The sequence below is a fragment of the Moschus berezovskii genome, chromosome 13, assembly GCF_049115385.1.
Source record: "Moschus berezovskii isolate FMDL1 chromosome 13, NW_MosBer_1.0, whole genome shotgun sequence".
Lineage (NCBI taxonomy): Eukaryota > Metazoa > Chordata > Mammalia > Artiodactyla > Moschidae > Moschus > Moschus berezovskii.
The window spans coordinates 213,130-230,508 of record NC_142472.1 but is presented as its reverse complement, the minus strand read 5'-3'; the positions used below and the strand labels follow the sequence as shown (position 1 = coordinate 230,508).

At 55.5% G+C, this 17,379-nt stretch overlaps 1 protein-coding gene across 3 annotated transcripts in view; it reads right to left on the bottom strand.

The window, feature by feature from the left end:
- RASA3 (RAS p21 protein activator 3) overlaps positions 1-17,379 on the bottom strand; it is a 107,016-nt gene that overhangs the window by 27,594 nt on the left and 62,043 nt on the right. For all 3 annotated transcript variants that reach the window (XM_055426760.2, XM_055426757.2, XM_088842556.1), the window contains 2 exons: positions 13,326-13,429; positions 1,625-1,719 (listed from right to left, as the gene is read on the bottom strand). In XM_055426760.2, the coding sequence (XP_055282735.2) occupies positions 1,625-1,719; positions 13,326-13,429 (199 nt within the window). The remainder of the gene's footprint in view (positions 1-1,624; positions 1,720-13,325; positions 13,430-17,379) is intronic.

Sequence of the window (17,379 nt, the reverse complement as noted above, 5' to 3'; positions counted from 1 at the left end):
AGGGCAGCAGCTGTGGTGCCCACGGCGTGGCTGAGAGCCACAGCGGGGCCACGCCTGCTCGCGTCAGCCCATGAGGGCACAGGCAGGCACGCCGGGACTGGCGGGACCCGAGTGGTGTCGGGGGCCCTGCCCAGGCGCACGGATGTCACCAGGCAGGGTCCAGGGAGGGACAGGGCCCCGACCCGACGCATCTCTGAGTGTAAACCAGCTAACCAGCACGCCCTGGGCAGCCTTTCCTGTGACTTCCTACGACTCGAGAGCAACTTCAGAACTAAAAGCTGAGCTTTTTCAAAAAGGCAAGAACAAGGGAAACCTACACTTGCCACCAGAGCAGCATTTAAGTCTGGGGACTAAGCAGTGCGTGTGTCGCGGCTGCAGGTGGAGTCTCTTCAGAACAGCAGTGAAAGGAAAGTGCGGATGGAGGCAGCAGCGTGGGAGTGAAGCTCACGCAGCACAGGTGTCTGACCACCTCCCGAGGAGCGGCCTCCCGGCCACCCGAGCAGCAGCAGCCACTGTCGTCCACCAGCATCGGCGTCAGGCAGGACCACCCCGGACCCGGGCACCGCCCCTCGTTCTGAGTGATCACAGGCCCCTCTGCCTCCCGCAGCACACGGGGCCTCGCTCAGAATCGACCAAGCGTGAGCACCCTCACCACATCCTGGGCGTCTCAACGCACCCGTGTGCCATCTCCCTGTCAGAGTCTGGGCATGGCTCCAGTGGTCACGAGGCGTCCAAAGCAGAAATCCTGAGTCTCAGCACACAACTCCGAGCTCAGTGGAGGCCCTGGGCCCACGAGGAAGCATGTGGGCACTGGGCCAGGAGCCTGGGAAGGCCTCGTGGGCTCCCCAGAGGATTCAGTCCATGATCTTGCTGTTTGAACCCCAGGAAGTTCTCGTGGGCCCCCCAGAGGATTCAGTTCGTGACGCTGCTGCTTACAAAAACCCACGTGATGGGGAGGAAGCCGAGGCCCAAAGCACCAGGGCCACGCTCCGCTGAGCTCAGTGCAGGCCCGCTCAGCGCAGGCCCTGGGCTGCCACGCTGCCAGCAGAGGCTCTGGTCCTGGAACCAGGCATGGCCTGGGCTCGGGGACAGGCTGACCAGGAGCACAGGCAGGGTCACTAGGGAAGAGAAGACGCAAGCAGGCCCCCCGACGAGCGTCTCCTGGACCCTGGGCCCAGGCAGTGGCCCTGCTTGGGGGAAGCCCCGGGCCTGGTCAAGGTGACACTCCCAAGTTAACACATGGCTGGGGCACCGGGTGGGCCCTGGAGACACTCAAGGCCATGAGCCCTTCATCACCCCTTCGGTCCTTCTTGGGGCAGGGAGCCAGGACACGCGTGGGTGCCTCCAGTAGACAGAGGCCCACAGCCTTAGGTTTTCTCACCTTATTCTTTTTATATTCAATTATCTGTTACGTTCTTTTGCATTTTACATTTTTAAGCTGCACAACTAAGTCTGACAGCAACCGATGGAACAAACAAAATGAAGCCCCAGGAGGACACACCCAGGGGACAGTCGGCTGACCCTTGTTTCAGCGGAAGACAAGAATCCGGCATCTGCTTCTCTAGTCACAGTCAGGTCTCCTCCAGCCCGAGACGCCTGGTCCCGTGGGCTCCGTGAGCCTCACCTGCACTTCGGAGTCGGCATCCACGTGCTGCAGCTGGAACCACGTGTCCCTGTTGTGGTACTTCTGCAGGTCTTCCTTCTGGATGGCCACCTTTCCTGGAAGACCAATGCAGAGGAGACCAGTCACGAGGGGCCGATCTGCCCGCCCGACCTGCCTGGCCAGCAGGACCTCCACGGTCAGTGTCAGTCATCTCAGACCGAAACCCAGGATAGAGCAATGGAGACGGAAATGGGGTAAGGTCACAGAGGCCACATGTTGTCTTGGAAGCGCCACGTCCACCCGAACACACCCCGTCACTGCCACGGTGTCCACAGCCTGGGCCTGGGCGGGCTCCTCCTCCAGTGTCACCCAGACTGTGGCTCAGGGGCACCTGGTGGAAATCCTACAGATTGGGGGGCGGCTCTGCCAGGGGTGCTGCCCGGGCCCGGGATGTGTGTGGGATGGGGTGAGGGGGAGGAACCCAAGGCAGCCATGTCTCAGCCCCTCCTGCCCCAACAGCCATGCTGTGGCACGTGGTGCAGATACCCTGGAAATGTGTGAGCTTGCATGAGCCATGGCTGAGAACCCACACGTGTGCACACCTAGTGTGTGTGTGTGCTTGATGAGCTGCAGCTCAGCACTCACGTGTGTGCACACCTAGTGTGTGTGTGCTTGTACGAGCTGCAGCTCAGCACTCACGCGTGTGCACACCTAGTGTGTGTGTGTGCTTGTATGAGCTGCAGCTCAGCACTCACGCGTGTGACACCTAGTGTGTGTGTGTGCTTGATGAGCTGCAGCTCAGCACTCACGCGTGTGCACACCTAGTGTGTGTGTGTGCTTGATGAGCTGCAGCTCAGCACTCACGTGTGTGCACACCTAGTGTGTGTGTGTGCTTGATGAGCTGCAGCTCAGCACTCACGCGTGTGCACACCTAGTGTGTGTGTGTGCTTGATGAGCTGCAGCTCAGCACTCACGCGTGTGCACACCTAGTGTGTGTGTGTGCTTGATGAGCTGCAGCTCAGCACTCACGCGTGTGACACCTAGTGTGTGTGTGTGCTTGATGAGCTGCAGCTCAGCACTCACGCGTGTGCACACCTAGTGTGTGTGTGTGCTTGATGAGCTGCAGCTCAGCACTCACGTGTGTGCACACCTAGTGTGTGTGTGTGCTTGATGAGCTGCAGCTCAGCACTCACGCGTGTGCACACCTAGTGTGTGTGTGTGCTTGTATGAGCTGCAGCTCAGCACTCACGCGTGTGCACACCTAGTGTGTGTGTGTGCTTGATGAGCTGCAGCTCAGCACTCACGCGTGTGCACACCTAGTGTGTGTGTGTGCTTGATGAGCTGCAGCTCAGCACTCACGCGTGTGCACACCTAGTGTGTGTGTGTGCTTGTATGAGCTGCAGCTCAGCACTCACGCGTGTGCACACCTAGTGTGTGTGTGTGCTTGATGAGCTGCAGCTCAGCACTCACGCGTGTGCACACCCAGTGTGTGTGTATGTGCTTGTACGAGCTGCAGCTCAGCACTCACGCGTGTGCACACCTAGTGTGTGTGTGTGTGCTTGTATGAGCTGCAGCTCAGCACTCACGCGTGTGACACCTAGTGTGTGTGTGTGCTTGATGAGCTGCAGCTCAGCACTCACGCGTGTGCACACCTAGTGTGTGTGTGTGCTTGATGAGCTGCAGCTCAGCACTCACGCGTGTGCACACCTAGTGTGTGTGTGTGCTTGATGAGCTGCAGCTCAGCACTCACGCGTGTGCACACCTAGTGTGTGTGTGTGTGCTTGTATGAGCTGCAGCTCAGCACTCACGCGTGTGCACACCTAGTGTGTGTGTGTGCTTGATGAGCTGCAGCTCAGCACTCACGCGTGTGCACACCTAGTGTGTGTGTGTGCTTGATGAGCTGCAGCTCAGCACTCACGCGTGTGCACACCTAGTGTGTGTGTGTGCTTGATGAGCTGCAGCTCAGCACTCACGCGTGTGCACACCTAGTGTGTGTGTGTGCTTGATGAGCTGCAGCTCAGCACTCACGCGTGTGCACACCGAGCTCATGGGAGCACGCACAGTCGGTTCACACGGTGTGCACGTGCGTGTTCAGCTTATGTAGCATGCGTGCACACGTGTTCCTGTCAGCCTGCGGAACGAGCCGGTTGTCGCCCGCCTGGGTCTATGAATGTGTCTCTCGACGTGTGATCATGGGCCTCCTGCATCGAAACAGCTGCAGGGCTTCCTAATGCAAGTCCCCGGGCTTGTTCCAGATGAGAAAGCAGCCTCCGGGGAGGAGGAATCTCCAGAGGAATTCCTCCTGGAATCTGCATTTCCACAAAGTCCCCAGGGAACTCCTGGGGTCCCAGAGCTTGAGGGTGCCCACTCTCAACAGTTTCATGTTCCTGACACAGGCTTGGTACTGAGGAGGCAGAACGGCAGTGAAAACATACACATAAATACACGTGTGTGATGTATATTGCCTCGTACAGAACTGTAGTATTTAAACGTATATCGACAACCATCATGCATTGTTCACTCGCCTTTTTCTTTCCAGAAAACCACACGGGCAGTTAGCAGACGTGTGTCCACAGCTTGGGGGGACAGAGGCCACCAGCTGCCCATCTCCCCACACTCCGTGGCCTCGAGCATGGGGACGACACTGTCCACCAGGGGCGGGGAGGGGGAGCCTGGCCACGTGGGCACCCTTACATGTGTGTGTGCGCACGATCCACATGTACACACGTGTCCTAAATGCACTGTAAATCACACACGGGAACAGGAACAACAAAGGACAACATACAATTAGACGCTTTTTAAGCTCAGTTGCCTCCTCTTGGAGCTCAGGACACACAGCCTAACTCAGGACCACAGTCTCGCCAGCAAAGACGACACTATTGAAGAGCCCAGAGCCGCAGGCCAGCCCTGCCCTCACCAGGACACACAGCCCTCCTCTCCAAGGAGGAGGGCTGCATCTCGGGCTTCTGCAAACATACGTGCGGCTCCCACGGGACAGGAGCACTGGCAGCCTCACAGGGAGGCCTGCCCCGCGGGTGCCAAAACTTCTGTCCCCTCGCTTCGGGAGCAGGCGGCAGGTCGCTGATGCGGCCCTATCACTAAACAGGAGGCCTGTCCTGCGAGGCTCCGGGCCTCCTGCCTCGTCGGGTGCCTTGCCTTCCCGTCTTTTTGCCTCGTGCTTCTCCCAGAAGCCGTCTCACCAGGCTCTCTCAGGATGCGCCCTCCTCTCTGGCTCCCCTGGGAGCTGCAGGCGGCCTCGCTGGGGCCCGGTCCCATCTGCCAGGAGCGGGGAGGTTTGAGGAGAAGGACGCCCTGCTGCTGGGCTCAGGGGCTCAGGACATGCACCCACAATACAGGCCAGAGCAGCAGGGGGGCATCAGTGCCAGGGGGCCCTGTGCACTCCACACCCCACAGGCCCTCTGTCTCGGCCCTCCTCCGAAACCCGCCGCCCCTTCCCTAAGGTGTGATGCGAGCCCACGCCACCAGCTCCTCCTCATCGCTGAGGTGCCTCCTCGCCACATGTGCCTGAAGAGGAATTGAAAATGCTTGTTTCTTCTTGTTGGTCTGCCTTCTGTCTAGTGTCTCAAGGGCAGTCGGAACACCCAGGTGGTGAGACAAGGCCTCTGCCCTTCAGTTTTCACACCCTGGACTCCAGACATGGACAGATGCACCTGCCGGGCACAGCCGGGAAGTCAGAAATGAAACAGGGACACGCTGTCCCGAGAGCTGGGGGCTGCGGCGCCGTGCCCTGCCTCACCCCCGTTTCCCTGCCCGCTGTCCCCTCAGCACGTCAGCACGTCCACCGCGGGCCTCCGCTCATCTCCCACCATCACGTGCGGCGGCTCAAGGCCAGCCCGCTGTCCACTGGCACAGTGGACACAGCACACCGGGCTCCAAGGGCCAGCACCAACCCCTGCTCAAGGTGACCTCGCTGGCTCAGCTCTGGCCATGCAGAGCCGAATCCTGCCCACCACAGGCCTCACAGGGCACTGAGGCCACGGTGCTCACAGTCAGATGCGGAGCCCATGCCAGCGAGGAGGCAGAGGGCAGAAGGCACACAGCAGCAGAGGCTGCCGCAGAGTGCAGGCCGCAGGAGCAGAGGGCTCAAGTCACAGCCAGGAGGACCGTCCTCCAATCAGCATCAGCGACCATCCCAGGCTCCTCCCCTCCCACCATGCCTGGTTGTGGGGGGCATCTCGCCAGGGCCTGACGTGGGTTACCCCACTTCTGATCCCTGTCAGCAGGCAGAGCCCCCAGGAGAAGACTGCTGCTTCTCTGCTTGGCTCCTACAGAACTCTACCCTTTTCCCTGATGGGAATATGACTTTGAGTCTTGCAGGCATAAAGTCACAAGAAACAAACATTTCTTGGAACTGAATTGGGCAACACATTTCATTGAAAAGGGATAAAGAAATTTTCAGACCTCATGATTAGTTCAGCTGGATAGGAGGGTTACATTTGAAGTGTGAGATTTTAAGTAACCATAATGTTTTCATGATTTCTTTTACTGGAGTGGGGAGGAGTCACACATTTAACACTCAAATGACTTCTACAACTTACACATCAGTACTACTCTTTATTTTTGGAAGTGCTTAATTCAAATGTAAGTGGGTAACAGAAACGCAGAGTAAAATCTGAAACATCCAAAAGGATATAAAATACAGCCAAGAATAAGTTTGTCTCTCCCCTGCTACACAAGTCCCACCTTGGGGTCAGCTCTGTCAGCAGCTGCCAGCCTGTCCTTCTGGAGGCTGACCACGTCAAGGACACACGGACGTGCACGCTTTACACGTCAGAGGCTGTCCTGGGAGCACTGACCTGAAGCCCACTTAAATGTGCCCAAATCTCAAAATCCATAGCTTCCCTGATTGATCTGGGTGACATCAGGTCACTGTATCCCTTGGGCCTCACCTACTCAGGAGGACAGACTCAGGACCCACTTAGGAGGAAAGGCGCAACAGCCTTTCCACCACTAAAATCCCCGTGTGTTACTTCCTCTGGTGGCGCTATACCTGCTGGGGTCTATTCAGAAGACAGAAGCATGTCAGGTAGTTCAAGAAGCGGCATGTGACTTGGGGACAGGTACAGCACAGAGGGTGCAGGAAGGTGGGCAGCCGAGGGTGACACCTTCAGGACAGCAACTAAGGAGGGACAGCTGGACGCCTCCCCAAGACAGGCGGGGGCAGACACTCCCGTCAAGCCTGTTTACCCTGGTGGCCAGCAGGTGCACGGAGGCCGAGAGAGAAACAGGGCCTGCAGACCTGAAGGGAAGAAATAAGCCTTTACTTACAGAATCTACAGGGAAAGCTAGTAGAGTAGCTGTGCTTAGCAAAACCACAGAACACAAAGTCAGGACATAAAAAGCAAGTACGTTTGTGCACAGAAGCAATGACAGTGGAAAGTGAGATTGAAAAGACAGTAACGGCACATAGAGCGGCGGCGCTGTGGCTTGAGCTTCTGGCGAACTGCATGAGAAATCTTTGTCTACAGCGTCAGAAACACAAGTACAGGGCTCTGTGCACGTACACACACACACGTGCACACACACTCCCCACACACGTGTGTGTGCACGCAAGACGTGTGTGCCGAAAACACACCACAAAACCCACACACACTCCCCACACATACGTGTGTGTGCACGCAAGACGTGTGTGCCAAAAACACACCACAAAACCCACACACACTCCCCACACACGTGTGTGTGCACGCAAGACGTGTGTGCCGAAAACACACCACAAAACCCACACACACTCCCCACACATACGTGTGTGTGCACGCAAGATGTGTGTGCCAAAAACACACCACAAAACCCGCACACACTCCCCACACATACGTGTGTGTACGCAAGACGTGTGTGCCGAAAACACAACACAAAACCCACACACACTCCCCACACATACGTGTGTGTGCACGCAAGATGTGTGTGCCAAAAACACACCACAAAACCCGCACACACTCCCCACACATACGTGTGTGTACGCAAGACGTGTGTGCCGAAAACACAACACAAAACCCGCACACACTCCCCACATACTGTGTGTGTACGCAAGACGTGTGTGCCGAAAACACAACACAAAACCCGCACACACTCCCCAGATACATGTGTGTGTGCACGCAAGACGTGTGTGCTGAAAACACACCACAAAACCCGCACACACTCTCCACATACATGTGTGTGCACGCAAGACGTGTGTGCCGAAAACACACCACAAAACCCGCACACACTCCCCACACATACGTGTGTGTACGCAAGACGTGTGTGCCGAAAACACAACACAAAACCCACACACACTCCCCACATACGTATGTGTGTGTACGCAAGACATGTGTGCCGAAAACACACCACAAAACCCGCACACACACCCCACACATACGTGTGTGTGCACGCAAGACGTGTGTGCCGAAAACACACCATAAAACCCACACACACTCCCCACACATACGTGTGTGTACGCAAGACGTGTGTGCCGAAAACACAACACAAAACCCGCACACACTCCCCACACATACGTGTGTGTGTACGCAAGACGTGTGTGCTGAAAACACACCACAAAACCCGCACACACTCCCCACACATACGTGTGTGTGCACGCAAGATGTGTGTGCTGAAAACACAACACAAAACCCGCACACACTCCCCACATACGTGTGTGTATGCAAGATGTGTGTGCTGAAAACACACCACAAAACCGGCACACACTCCCCACATACGTGTGTATACGCAAGACGTGTGTGCTGAAAACACACCACAAAACCCACAGACACTCCCCACACATACGTGTGTGTGCACGCAAGACGTGTGTGCCGAAAACACACCATAAAACCCGCACACACTCCCCACACATACGTGTGTGTATGCAAGACGTGTGTGCCGAAAACACACCACAAAACCCACACACACTCCCCACACATACGTGTGTGTGTACACAAGACGTGTGTGCGCCGAAAACACATCACAAAACCCGCACACACTCCCCACATACGTGTGTGCACGCAAGACATGTGTGCTGAAAACACAACACAAAACCCACACACACTCCCCAGATACGTGTGTGTGTGCACGCAAGACGTGTGTGCTGAAAACACACCACAAAACCCGCACACACTCCCCACATACGTGTGTGTGCATGCAAGACGTGTGTGCTGAAAACACACCACAAAACCCTGAGGAAAGAAATTAAAGACCCGAGGACGTGGGGAGACATGCTATGCTGGAGGGTCTGAGACTCAATTTTCTTAAAGTGTTAATTCTCCCCAAATTAATCTGCAGGTCAATGTAATCTCAATTATTTTGGAAATTGAGAAGTGGATCAAAAATGTAAATGACAATTCTAAGGACCTGAAATAGCAAAACAAGTTTGGAAAAGGACAGAGCTGATGAGCTCACAGGCCTGATTTAAGACTTGCTGTGAAGACACAGGAATGGAGACAGCGTGATGTTGGTGTGAGGAAAAGGGTGCCCAGCAGGGAACAGAACACAGAAGCCAAAGGCAGACCCACGCGCGCAAAGCCAACTGATTCCCAAAAGATGCTAAGGAAATCCAACTGGACATCTATAAGGGGAAAAACAAATCTTGTTATATGTAAAATATTCTTGAAATAGATCTAAATATAAGAACTAAAACCAAAAACTTTCTGCAAGAAAAAAACAGAAGATCTTCACAACCCTGGAGTAGGAAAAGAATTCTTAGATATGACACCAAAAATACAAACTGTAAAAAAGTTTTTATAAACTGGAGTTTATCAAAATTAAAAACTTTTGCCTTCAGAAGACACTAGTAAGAAAATGAAAAGACAAGTCACAAGCTAGAAGAAAATATCTGCAAATACACATCTGATAAAGGACTTGTATCCAGAATACAATTTAAAAACTTTGAAAATCTCAACAAGAAAGCCCAATTAAAAGGGCAAAGATCTGAACAATTTACCAAAGGAGAGATATAGATGGTAAATAAGCACATGAAAAGGTGCCCAAATAACTCTTCACTATGAAAAAGCAGTAGGAACTACAGCAAGACGCTACACACACATCAGAAGGGCAACGATGAAGTGCAGATGAAAGGAAAAAGCACGAGTGCTGGGGGCTGCGAAACGGCGCGTGAGGAGCGCGGCGCGGGTTTCCAGTGGAGGCAAGCACCGCTGCCGCGGGGAGGCCTTCCTCCTCCCGCTCTTTCAGGCTCGCTGGCCTCTGTAACGAACGAAAAATTACCGAGGGAAAAACGACAGGTTTATTAACATGCATCTCAGACACACGGGGGGAAGCCCGGCGACGAGTAGCTCCAGGAGGCGGCAGAAACTCGGAGCGTCTGCACCTAAAACAACACTCAGGGCTTTTCCGACGAGCAACGCCACAAAGGAAGAGCTTCAGGGAGCCCGGGTTTCAGGGGAACTAGAGGTTCAGAGGGCTCGCTGCGTGGGCTCCTCGGGGATCACCTCCAGGCTGACCAGGGTCTAGAGTTGTCCCAGGTTGCAGGACAGATTTCCATGTGGCCGCTTCTTCTCGGCTGCCCTCAGCTCAAACAATTCCTTATGCCAAAGTGGCCTATTCGGGATGGCAAATTCTGCTGTCTTCTAAAGCCTACAGAACGCCCCAGCAATCTCACTCCTAGGTACTTTCTAAGAGAAATAAAACCATTTGTCAACAAAAAGACCTAGACAAAGTTTAGGGCAGCTTTGTTCAGTCACAAAAAACTGGACACAACCCCACCCCCGTCCGGTGATGAGTGGGCAACAGCAGACTTCCCTGCGATGGGCAGAGTGCAGAGACTCAGCTCAGGAAACTGGCCTTCAGACAAGGGGACCAAGGTCTCACAGCAAACCCCCACCCTTCACAGAGAAACTGCAGGACGCCCCTCCCACCCTGACAAAGGTGGGAGACAGTGGGAGGGGCCCCACCAGCCACGGCCAGCCCCACCAGCCACCCACCCAGAGCTGGTGGCCCTGACCCGGCATGACCTCAGCCACCTCGCACGAGCATCTCTGCACCCTCCCTGGGGCACCCGGGGCCTGGCCCGCAGAGGGGCCCACACAGGGCTGCACAGAAGAACCGGGCACCGTGCCATCAGATCACACGGCAGACCTGAGAAGCCGGTGACACTGTGCTTGTTTCTGTGACACAAATTTATACCCTAGAATGTGGTTTCTCATCCTGGTAACAACATAATTGCTAGTCATAACTTTAAATTACCCCTGGAGATCAGACAGCCTCTTATTTTTATGGCTGTGAGAACAATTTTGAAAACTCTAAGTCTGGTTGCACCCTGACACATCCCAATTTTAAAGCCACCAGGAATTGCTAAACCATGATTTGCCAGTTATCTTTAAAAATAGCAGGTGCCTGAAACAGAATGATTAATAAACATCTTTGTTGTTCAACTCGCTCGACTCTTTGCGACCACATGGACTGCCTCACACCAGGCTTCCCTGACCTTCACCATCTCCCGGAGCTTGCTCAAGCTCATATCCATCGAGTTGGCGATGCCATCCAACCATCTCATCCTCTGTCGTCTCCGTCTTCTCCTGCTCTCTATCTTTCCCAGCATCAGGGTCTTTCCCAATGAGTCAGTTCTTCGCATGAGGTGGCCAAAGTACTGGAGTTTCAGCTTCAGCATCAGTCCTTCCAATGAATATTCAGGACTGATTTCCTTTAGGATGGACTGGTTGGATCTCCTTGCAGTCCAAGGGACTCTCAAGAGTCTTCTCCAGCACCACAGCTCAAAAGCATCAATTCTCTGGTGCTCAACCTTCTTTATGGTCCAACTCTCACATCCACACATGACTACTGGAAAATCCATAGCTTTGACTAGATGGAACTTTGTTGGCAAAGTAATGTCTCTGCTTTTTAATATGCTGTCTAGATTGGTTATAGCTTTTCTTCCAAGGAGCAAGTGTCTTTTAATTTCATGGCCTCAGTCACCATCTGCAGTGATTTTGGAGCCCCCAAAATAAAGTCTGTCACTGTTTCCATTGTTTCCCCATCTATTTGCCATGAAGTGATGGAACCCGATGCCATGATCTTCGTAGTTTTGAATTTGCTGAATTTTAAGCCAGCTTTTTCACTCTCCTCTTTCACTTTCATAAAGAGGCTCTCTGGTTCCTCTTTGCTTTCTGGAATAAGGGTGGTGTTATCTGCATACCTGAGGTTACTGATGTTTCTCCCAGCAAACTTGATTCCAGCTTGTGCTTCATCCAGCCTGGCATCTTGCTCCATCAGGAAACATGGCACATTCCCAACCCACTGCTCTGTTCCCTTTCCTCCTTGAACAAACCCTGGTGTGTCCAGCAGCAGCTGGACAGCGACACCCCGGCACTGCGCAGGGAGCCCAAGGCCACGGGAAGTGAGGTTGGTGGATACAAAAGAGCCACTCCCACAGTGATGGTGGACGTAGTATGCACCGAGGGGCAGCCCCTTGCTGACCAGGGTCTTGGCCAACAGTGGTGGCCACGTGGGCACCAGGGAAGGGCCTGAGGGGTGCTCCAGGCCAGGAGGCACCAGATGAAGGCACCTCTCAGGAGAGGCTGGAGCCCATGTCTGGCCTCGAGGAGGAACCACCGGCACTTGACAGCTGCTAAGGGTTCGTTCGGGCACCATCCTGAGGGCAAAGGTGGCCAGGCCTACAGGGTGAGCGGCATGCAAGTGCCCCCACCTCCCCCACAGGAAAAACCTTCCAGATTGAGAGTTAAAGGTCCTGCTGGCAGCCCAACCACAGCTCCATCTTAAACAAGTCAAGTTATGAATTGCCTGGGTTCCTGTGTGATCCAGGTCATGCACTTGTCGAACAAACCCTGGTGACCTCTACTTAAAACTCAGCAGTTTCCAAGAATGCTACTTGTTAGCCAGACCCAGTAGCCAGCATCTGCATCTTGACGAGTGTGGGAAGCTCTGATCCATGTGCTGGGAACTCTGCTAGATGCTTCCTCAGAGGACCTCAGCGCCAGCACTGCCTTCAGACTTTTTCTGAGGGCTGCTGGCCTGGACACAAACACCCTTGATCGGTCAAGTGTGGGTGGTGAGTGGAGCTAGCCGGGCGCCCCAGGAGTGGGCGGGAGACTGCAGGGTCAGGGGCTATCAGAGTCAACTGCTCTGCCCCAGAGCAAGCACTGAGACTGCTCCTGCCAGGAGCAGCCAGGCCACCAACCATAAGCTGGATCCCGAGGCTACGGCTGAGCCCGTGTTGGGGGGCTCTGGTCTAACTCTGGGGCCAAGGGAACTGATGGGGCTTTCCTGGGACAAAAATGCACCCACCAAACAGGCAGCTCTGGGCTGCTCCCCATTTAAGGTGGGCCTCGCTGTCTCCAGGATGCTGGTGCATCTGGGACCCTGACACCTCCGAGAGCCCCTGAACATCTCTGAGAGTCTCCAACACCCCTGAGAGCACCCCAACACATTGAGAACAGCCCCCCATAGGTGAGTGCTGGGTGTCAGGGATAGGCAGGGGCTGGGGTGGTTAGAGGAGCCCTTGGGAGTCATTTGGAGGCAGGTCCAGGGACCCAACTCTACCCGTGATGGACGGCTCCGATGTGTTTCCATGAGCTCGTGCGGCACTGCCCCGCACCCACTGACGGCCAGCCTGGGACAGCCAGCAAGGGCAGGCGAGATGCTGGTGCAGTTTGCTGGCTCATATAGGGTGTCCAGGAGATGCCCCAGTTCCTCCAGAACAAGTTCCCATTCAGAAGAGGCAGAGAAAACGAAGAACACACCTGGTTGGTTAGTTGGGACCTACCTATGATGGAATCCCTCCGGAAAACGTCTCGATCAAAAATGTAAAAGGACAGGTGACGGAAGCTCCGTGGAATCTCGCAGTAGAAGTCCTCTCCGTAGAAGGGGCTAGGCAGAGACAGAGGGACAGGGTCAGACTGTGAGCCAGGCCCCAGCCCTGGGGGGTACCGGGGCTGGGGGAGACCACGCTGGGGTGTCGTTAGTCCTGGGGGTGTCATGCCAGGGGGATCAGTCCTCAGGGGGTGAGCACAAGGTTGGGCCATCATAGTCCAGGCCACTCCCTCTTGGTCAAGGGAAAGACCACAGTGTCTCTTCGCGGGGACAGAGTTGGAAGCATTTTTCCAAAATAAAGGAAGCTGTGGATGGTGGGGAGCAGGGTAAGACCCCCTCATGTGCCTGTCAGATGGTCTCTCCTTTCTGGGGGACCCAGGGGGCCACACAGCCCCAGCCCCCGGGTTGGCACCTTTGCCCAGGCATCTCTGCACACGGGTCATAGAGGCACGGTCGCAGGCTTCTCCAGATAAAGGGAACATGTAGCCAAGGGACCAGTTGGCCTGAACTACCACTGTATGACGAGGGTTTAATACCGGTAGCCCTGAGGTCGGCCAGAGCGCCTTCCTTGCTAACTACAGGGAGAAGTTCAAAAGCAGATTCCCCTTTCCCTGAGCCCATTTGTGCAACCACCTCCCTCTGCCAGCAGAGTCATTCCCCACCCCCCACCCCCAACCACCGCGCCAGGCTGGCACCGCCCTGCCCCAGGCAGGGCCAGCCTTGAGAAAGAAGCTGGTTTTCCCCTTTTGTGCTGTCCTATGTCCAAACATGGGCATCCGTTTCCCAGGTCTGGGGGAGGGGAAGGCGGGAGCCACGTAATAGAGGGAAGCTTCTCGTGAGCCCCAGATGTGCCCCAGGGCAGCCCACACGCAGCCCAGGGGTCCAGAAGTGGGCTCAGGACCACCCTGCAGTGCAGCGAGAGCTGGAAGCCAGGCAGGCAGGGCCAGGTCTCCAGAAAGGGCACTGGCCAGATTAAACAGCTCAGCATCTAGCTGGTAATCACGCATTGGGTAAACCATTCCCTAAAACCTGGAGTGAAATTCATTAAGCCAAACACCGTATCCAAGCGTCCACAGGCGGAATCAAGAATGGCGGGGACGGCATCCACAGGGTCAGTGCTATGGGGGTGGCCTCACCCCACCCGCTGGCCGTCCCAGTGTTGGGAGGCCTGGCCACCCCAGGCATGATCTCACTCAGCTCCCAGAGGCAGCAGAAACCCCTTCTAGCTTCTTCGGAGTCCCTCTCGCACTTCCTCCAGACGGTTTTAAACTCCTTTAAAAGCGCCAGCCAGCATGGCCCTCTGTGCCTGCGAGCGTGCATTACAGCTTCTGTTTGAGGCTCCCAGACCCTCTCCAGAAGCTCAGGTTCCCCCAGCCGGGGGTCACGGCCAGAGCGCAGGGCGGGCCGGCTTCAGGAGAGAAAACCGTCCATCCACAAGAGGATGTGGACAGGCAGCCACATCCCTCCGGCTGCTGCTCACATCTGCACGAGGCTGTGGGCAGGGCCCGTGGCCAAGGCAGCTCCTCTCCCCTCCCGGACTGTCTTCCCGCCTGGAAGCCCCTGCTTGCGTGGGGTCACCACCCGGTTCACACCCCACCCGGGGCCCCCCACACCCCCCAGGGAAATCATGTGTCCTCACCAACAAGTCACACCTGGATGGTCCTTTTAGGCCACACTTCCTAAAGCCACTGAAGCCACCAGATCCCAGAGGCTTCAGAAAGGCCCTGAGGGAAGGAGAGTGTCGGGGAGACCTCTGGGGGCGAGGGGGCAGCAGCCTGGGAAGCCCTGGGGGAGCCCAGGGGGTCCCATTAACCTGACCCCCAGACTGCCCGGCCAGCAGGCCCACAGGGACGGACTGATCCCTCAGAGGGGTGGATGGGGTCCATCCATGGTCTCTCCTGCAGGGTCCCGGCCTGGCTGGGGCCTGGACACCGTGGTCAGCAGGGCATCTGGGAGCTCAGAGAGAAGCTCCCCATCCTGAGACTCAGGGGCTCAGGGACGATGGACACAGGTGCTGGGGGGGATGCTCTGAGCTGCAAGCCTGCCCTGGTCCAGACAGCCCCAGGACTGTGGGGGTAGGGTTCCCCTCAGGGCCCCTGGGACTGTAGGGGGATCCTCTCAAAACCCCAGGACTGTGGGGGGAGGGTTGTCTCAGAGCCCCCCGGACTGTAGGGGGTACACCCACTCCAGGTGGTATGGAAAGTCTGGACCTGAGACCTGCATTTATGTCAAAAATATTTTAAGCTTTAACTTGAGAAATTAGAAAAATGCAAGCAAAGAAGATGCTATTTGTATAGTCTCATAATGTCAGTTGGTGTTTTCTAGTCAACAACTTGGTTTTCATTAAAAACATCTGAGAAAATGACGTCTTTCCCCTCAAACCACAGACTTCCTCTCCCCCTGTCACACCCTAACCCCAACAGCTTCTCCCTCGGAAGACTGCGGGGGCCCTTCTGGGTCTAGTCACTCCCATCACACAAAGCTCTGTTTTCCGAGCAATTTGCATCTCTCAGAAGGAACAGAAGGACCCTCTCAAGTCACTGACCCTCATGCTCCCTCTGACTGCAAGCCGGAAGCTTGCGCCCACCCGCTAGGGAACAGCCTTTCATTCGGGAAAGTCCTTGGCAAGAGCAGCAGACGGAGATTCTGTAATTACAGCCCAATCGAAGCGCTAGCTTCTCCTCCCTGCGGTCCAGAAAGCGGTTATTTAAGTAACTTCTAATTACGTAAAAGGACAATACCTACAAACAAAAGAACAAAACACCACCTGTGATCCCACTACTCAGAAATAATAACCACACTGGCCTTTAGGTCCTCACACTCCAGGCCATTTTTAGAGCATCCCAAGGTTTAAGCAAAAAGGCATCTTACTGTGAACGCAACTTTGTAACCTGCCTTCCTTGCTTGACAGACACAACCAAACAAGGGGGCAGGATGTGCCCGCCTTGCACTCGGCAGGGGCCCGGGTCAGGGCTGCAGGGCCAAACAGTCACACAGCAGAGGCCTGGAGGGATGGGGAGCGGGCGTCCAGGCAGGAGGCCCAGCACAGCTGACACAGCCGCCCCCGGGGGAGGCAAGGGTTGGAGCAGGAGCCCCTTCCGACCTTCCCTGGGGAGGAGCAGTGTCACCCTCAAAATGATCACTTATGTGGACCAATGGGAATGAAGAACGGCCACGTCGTGGAATACTCCTGCAAAGGACTAGACCAACCCAGCACTGAAGTGAAAGCTGAAGTCGCTCAGCCGTGGCCGACTCTGCAACCCCATGGACTGCACAGTTCATGGAGTTCTCCAGGCCAGAATACTGGAATGGGTTGCCTTTCCTTCTCCAGGGGAGCTTCCCAGGGATCAAACCCAGGTTTCCCGCATTGCAGGCAGATTCTTTACCAACTGAGCTATGAGGGAAGCCCCTCAAGAGCTCTGTTTTACTTTGTGTGTGTGTGCCCGTGGTGTCAACATGCTCCTTTTACTGGATAAGGTGATGGGTTCCTCCACGGGCAGCCTTCAGCCCCAGCTGCCCCAGCCCGGGGACCCCAGGATGCCTCTGCAGGCGAACCATGGCCCTGAGCAGGGAGCCATCCAGCCCCAACCCTGACGACCCAGGTTCATAGAGCCTTAACATTTAAATTAAAGGTAAAGAAGTGATGACTTGTCATTTAAATGATTAAAAAGTACGGCTGTAAGAAGTTAAACGTGAACCAGTCCACTTGCAACATCAGGAAGATGCTGCTCTTGGGAGGATGGAAAACATTCCCGAATCACCTGCTGGAGGCGGCCTGGGGTGGACAGAGGCTGGTTCTCCCTGAGGCATTTGACCCTGCGAGTCCCCCAGGACATGTGAGCACGGGTCCTGCACCAGACATGCAGGAGGGAAGGCAGGAGCCACGAGCCAGCGCGTGGGTGGGCAGCGTCTGGCAGCCCCAGGGCGTGGGGACTCCCGCACAGGCAGGCCCAGCCTGAAGCCGGGAAAAGGAGGGAAGGGGTGAGTGTCTTTGCTCCGCTCCTCAC